Source organism: Frankliniella occidentalis, unplaced genomic scaffold (assembly GCF_000697945.3).
Source record: "Frankliniella occidentalis isolate FOCC.00 unplaced genomic scaffold, Focc_3.1 Scaffold74, whole genome shotgun sequence".
Taxonomy (NCBI): domain Eukaryota; kingdom Metazoa; phylum Arthropoda; class Insecta; order Thysanoptera; family Thripidae; genus Frankliniella; species Frankliniella occidentalis.
In genome coordinates, this window is record NW_026267204.1 from 881,913 (window position 1) to 887,566 (window position 5,654).

Here is a 5,654-nt window from a genome sequence, read left to right on the forward strand (position 1 = left end):
GGGGCGGGGTGGGGCCCAGGTGCACCCTGCGGCCTGCGGCGCACGCGTTCGCCCCTCGGACAGCCGGCGGGGCGGACCCAGCCCGACCGGTGGTGTGGCGGGCACAAGTCACAATGACATCTGGGTAATGAGAGCTGCCGAGCTGCCGCTGCTGCCGCCTCCGCCGGACATGCATCGTGTGCGCTGCACCCCTGTCGTTCAGAGAGGAAGTGGACTGTGTTTAAGAAAAACATGTCTGCCCTGCTGCGTTTCAGGTGGTACAGATTGAAATAAATGTGTGTGTGTGTGTGTTTTTTCTTCTTCAGATTTTCCAATGAAGTTTGTGCTCTTTTGTTTCTATTGTTAAATTAGCAATTGCATAAACGGATGGGCCACAAAAATGTTCTGTGGCTGCGGGCGCGTGGTGCTCTGGAAATGCAATCAAATAAAAACACCAAGTTGCATTTTAAAAAGAAATAAAAGGCGTTTTATACTTTCACTCGCACTAATAATAAGTCACACCGCAAACCAGAGCCGTAAAATCTGCCTCCCCCCTCCCCTGCCGCCGAACTGGTTCGATCTCCTTTTGAATTCCGATCTGCGCTTCTCCGCCCCGCCACGCCGCCGAGCTCCTTCTCCTCCCCTTCTTCTTCTTCTCGCCTTCCAGACGGTGTAACTAAATCAAACAGGATCAAACTTGCGCTTTTCAATTCCCCGCTCTCCCCTCCCCGCGCGCCTTCCCTTTCTCCACAACCCCCACCTATCACACACACACACACACACACACACACACAAGCGAATGCATACCTACACACATACACACAGACTCAGACGACGGGAAGAGGGAGAGGGGGAGGGAACAGGGGTGGAAAGGTGGGGGGGGGGGACACGTACTACTACTACTATACGCACGCTGCCACACACACACACTCTCACTCACACAATGGGCCGGGGGAGCAGATGTTCGGTGCATGAGAACCCCAGGTGCCAATCAGCGACTCCGGGGCCAGCCGGCCTGCCTGCCCAGGTAAGGACCCCCCCCCCCCTTTTTCCCCGCTCCGGGGTGGTGTGTGGTGGCAGCTCCCTTCCTCCACCCGGAGCGCTGGCATCGCCGGCTGCGTCCGGAGTGGCCGCGCACCCCGAGGAGAGGCCGCGCCCCTGCCCGCCCTGCCCCTGCCCGCCGCGGACGCAGCCCTGCCGGCAGCGCTCCGGCTGCACCCAGCCGAGCGCCGGGTGGCCTACCCTCCGCTGGGCCGGGCGGCGGCGGAGGCCGGCCACGGCCACGCCTCAACACCACCCCAGCCCCAGCCAGTCGCGGGCGGACGAGCGAGCCGGCAGGTCGTGTGTGTGAGCGTGCGTCCCCCTCGCGCGTGTCCCCGCCGCCTTCGAGACCGCCCCGCCGGCCGGCCCTGCCCCACGTGGTCACCGTCCCTCGAACATGTTGTGACCCTCGGCCAGGAGTGACACAGGATGGACTTGCTGTGCGCCGAGGAACTGGGCAGCGAGCGCCTGTGCGCCTCCCTGGGGGACCTGCAGCAGGACCTGCAGGAGAACCAGCCGCCCCGGCACCAGCCGCAACCCTTGCACTCGCAGACCGCCGGCAGGGACGCCGTCATCTTCGAGGACTCGCGCGTCCTGCAGAACCTCCTGGACCTGGAGGCCGTGTACGTGCCGCCCTGCAACTACTTCGTCGTGGTGCAGCGCGACATCCAGCCCTACATGCGCAAGGTCGTCTCCACGTGGATGCTGGAGGTGAGTTGACTGGCAGGGTGACAGTGCGACGACGAGGTCGCGTAGCTCGTCACAGCTTTGTGAAACCTTAAGTTTCTGCAGTGCTCGAGTTGCAGGCGGCGAATGCGCAGCACTGCGCAGCAGACGACGCTCGGCTTGCGATGTACTGTTTTGACAGGAACTCGACTGACACGCCGCCGACGCGCCGCCCCCACCAGAAGCTGTCCTCCCTCCTCTCCTCGACGCGTCCGCCGCCGTACCGCGGTGTTCCTGCGACCCCACCCCGCCCCGCCGCGCTCCGCCCCGCTGACTCGAGTCTCCCGTGTCGTCGTCGTCCGCTTCTTTGATTTCTGCCGACTCAGTCCATTCCGTCCTCCTGCCCGAGTCCAGCGCTCCGCACTACGCCGTCGTCGTGCGGAGTGCGCCCTCCCGTATGTTTAAAGCTGGTCCTCGACTATTACGAGTAATGTTTTCATAAATACATAGGAAGTCAAAAATACTCCGTTTTTAAGGGAAAAAAATTATGACGTGACTATCGGAACGCAATCGCTTCACCAGGTAGTGCACGTAGAACCAAAATTTTGATAATATTTGCGCTGCAACAAGGCACGCCGCTCCACGTGGTCCCGTCGTCGTGCCTGGTTAGTCCAATCCGCAGTCCTCCGCCCATCTGAGCCTGCCAATGCCTCTGTGCAGATCGGATTTGCGGCAAGTTTTGTGAATAGGTTTTTTCTTTACTTAGTTCGCGGTCTGGGGGAAACAGTCTAGCTAAAGCAGCTACAACGTTAAGCTCTGTTCCTTAAACCAGTATCTAAAACTAGCTAAATTTTGCCCAGATTTTTTTTTCTCGCTTTCTGGGTCCGCGCGGGGGAAGGAGGAGGAGAAGAAGGAGGACTGAATGGGAGTGGAAGAAGGTAGGCAAGATGGGGAGGGGAGGAGGGGAGGGGTGCTGCAGCGCTGCAGGTAGAACGACGTCTCACCGTGCGGTACGCTGCATTGGCTGAGCTGCATTCGTTTTCTTCGCCCCCCCCTCCCCCTTTTGCCCCCACCTTTCTTCTTCTTCCCTCCCCCTCAAAACGGCTAATCCATTATAAAAGCCACACCCTCCCCCCTCCCACCCTTCCCCTCTCCTCTCGCCGGCCGCCTTGGCCGCTCCTTGGAGGGGTGGTGCCCGGGGGTTGACTAGGTCAGTGACTAACCCCATTGTTTTCTGTTAACGGTCCCCGACTGGTCCCCGAGAGCACGACGGCGGCACGAAGCGGGGCGGGGGTTGTTGCCTTTGGCGTCGGCCGCGACGTCGTCTTGGCGTCGCGTCGCCCGGGCGTCGCCCGGGCTGGGCATCGCTCGTGTTCCTCGTCGTTTAGGGTCGTTATAGTTTTGACTGCCGCGTCTTTTGCGTCGCGGGCGGCAGCTGAGCTGACTGAGCCCTGACTGAACACAACGCAACAACGTCATTTCTCGTTTATCATTACCGTTAAATTAACCTATCCTCGTAAATGTAATATCTCATTCTGTTTATGCAAGTGACATTTTACTTTTCCCTTTTGAACAAAACATGTGCAAAAGTATTTTTCTTGTTAGTGTGAAAAAATTTATGGGTCGCGGCCCGGGACATCATACTATTTTTTTTTCGTTCGAAAAAATAATTCTTTCTATATTTTGCTGCGGGCGATATGTGCAATAATATGCGATTGCTTCGCTTTTTATTTTCCTCTTTCTCTCCTTTACAAAGATTTTTTTATCGTCTGCTGCTTTGCTCCTCAACAAGTAGAACAACAGGCGAGAGTGCATGCGGTTGGCACCCCCCCCCCCTCCTCCTTTTCCCTGGCTGCCCTTTCCGGCCCCGCACCCCCTTGCCTCGCGTGACCCCGCCGGCCGCGCCCGCCCCGCCTCGCCACCCCTGAGCGGAGCGGAGCTGGGCTGGTGGTGTTAGTCGCAACCGTCAAATTCGGTTGTTGCGTTCCAGAACACACACCGGCCGGCCCAAAATCAATCCCCTCCCCCCTTTTTAAGATATATATCTCTCTCCCTCTCTCTCACTATCTCTTTCTCGTCTCGCTTCAACTTTACTTTTTTCGAGCGACGAGTAATAAGTGTTTGCTATAAGCGTAGTCCATAGCAAGAGGTATGCCATGCAAATTTTTTCGGTCAAATTTTTATCAGCACGGCAGTTGAAATTGTTTTACGCGGGTCGTTGTAGCCTTTTTGCTATACCGGGGGAGCCCTATCCGTTGCCCCAACCCCTCTCCCACGTGCGGGTACGCGAGCCGGGCAGGTGCGCACCAACCCCTGGGGGGGAGGGGGCGTTGACCGTTCAACACGTCACCCCCTCCCCCTCCTCCCATCATTAGATTCCTGCACACTCCCCCCGCTGCTGACCGCTGGATGACACTTCCCCTTGACGAGCGCCGCCCGCACACTCCGCGCGGCGCCCTCGCCCCTACCATCCTCGCCTCCAATGCTAATCCTTTGACCTCCCCACCCCTCCCCCTCTCTTAATAGGTTATTAATCGAGGATTGCTTGTCTGCCCCCCTCTCTCTCGGCGCGCCGCAGGTCTGCGAGGAGCAGCAGTGCGAGGATCAGGTGTTCCCGCTGGCCGTCAACTTCCTGGACCGCTTCCTGTGCGCGTGCTCCATCTCCCGGCGGCAGCTGCAGCTGGCGGCCGCGGTCTGCCTCCTGCTCGCCTCCAAGATCAGGCAGTGCCACGCGCTCAGCGTGGACCTGCTGTGCTTCTACTCGGACCACAGCATCGTGCCGGACGAGCTCCGGGTGAGTAGTCGTCGTGCTGCTGTGGCACTCTGCACCCCAAGTCTCCCGGCGGAGACCTCTTCTCCGCCCCCCGACCCCAGCCCAGCCCCCGCGCACCGGCAGTGAGGAGACGTCCGGCCCGGCGGACAGAAGCAGAGAGGAAGGGGATATCAACAATTTGGGTTGCGGTGAAGGAGTTGGGGGGGGCTCTGTGCACCGGGGTCGGCGGGGTGCACGCGGATGGCCATCAGGGTAAAGAGAGAGAGAGAGAGAGAGAGAGAGAGAAAGAGAAGGGACGGGAAGGAGGAGGAAGGGCCCCTGGAGGAACAGGTGTTGTCGTGGGGGGTGGAGGAGGGGGGCATGCCCGGGCGCATGCGCAGGTCCGGGACGCAGCGGCGGCGGGGAGATGTCAGGGCGGCGATAGCAAGCCGACCGGGGCCGTGAAAATGAGATGATAACGACAGATAACGGGAATTGTCATCATGCGGCGAGTAGTTGAACTCACTCGTGAGGAACGCTTGGCGCGGGGGTAGTAGTATTTCTTTTTAATTTTTGTTCTTACATAACGACGCAATTTTCTAGAAGGTCAAAGTCCTCTGCCCCGTCGTCGTTTATTCGCCGCGACGCAGCCGCGGAGTCAGCGGGTCTTTCCGCCGCTTCAGACACAATCGTTATTCTCGCCCCTCCCGCACTTCTTTTTACGCCACTTTGTGCGGACTTGGCAGCGGAATACATGGCTGCTTTGCTGGTGGGGCGCTGGCGGGGCGGAACGGGATGACGCCGCGCTTCCGTGGCGGCCGCGCGGATAGAAGGGGTGCAGAATGTGCGAAATACGTAAAGGGGACGCGTCCGTCTTTGGCCTTGGCCCCCCTTGAGACCCCCGGTGGGACCTTCGCCACGCCACGGCACGGCACCGCGACACAACGACCTGCCGACCTGCCTTCCACTCGGCTGTTCCGATCCGTCCGGCTCACAATCAGAATCACAGGCGACGACGGGGCAGGTCGTGGTTTCCGACTCACCCACGCGCTGCTACCGCCGCTTGTTCCGGACTCATCTCCCACTTCCTACTCGGTGACGACGGTGACGAGGGCGGCGGTGGCGGCGGCGGCGGCGAGGGGGCGGTGAAAGAAAGAGCCGGTCCCCGTCCGCGCGGACAATGGGAATGGGCCGTCGCCGCCCCCGGCTCCGCCCC

At 59.9% G+C, this 5,654-nt stretch overlaps 1 protein-coding gene across 1 annotated transcript in view; it reads left to right on the plus strand.

Moving 5' to 3' along the window:
* The first annotated feature begins 1,301 nt into the window (after positions 1 to 1,301).
* LOC113210138 (G1/S-specific cyclin-D2-like) overlaps positions 1,302 to 5,654 on the plus strand; it is a 35,384-nt gene continuing 31,031 nt past the window's right edge. Inside the window, exons 1-2 of the mRNA XM_052268668.1 lie at positions 1,302 to 1,731; positions 4,265 to 4,480. Coding sequence (XP_052124628.1) covers positions 1,450 to 1,731; positions 4,265 to 4,480 — 498 coding nt within the window. The 5' untranslated portion in view covers positions 1,302 to 1,449. The remainder of the gene's footprint in view (positions 1,732 to 4,264; positions 4,481 to 5,654) is intronic.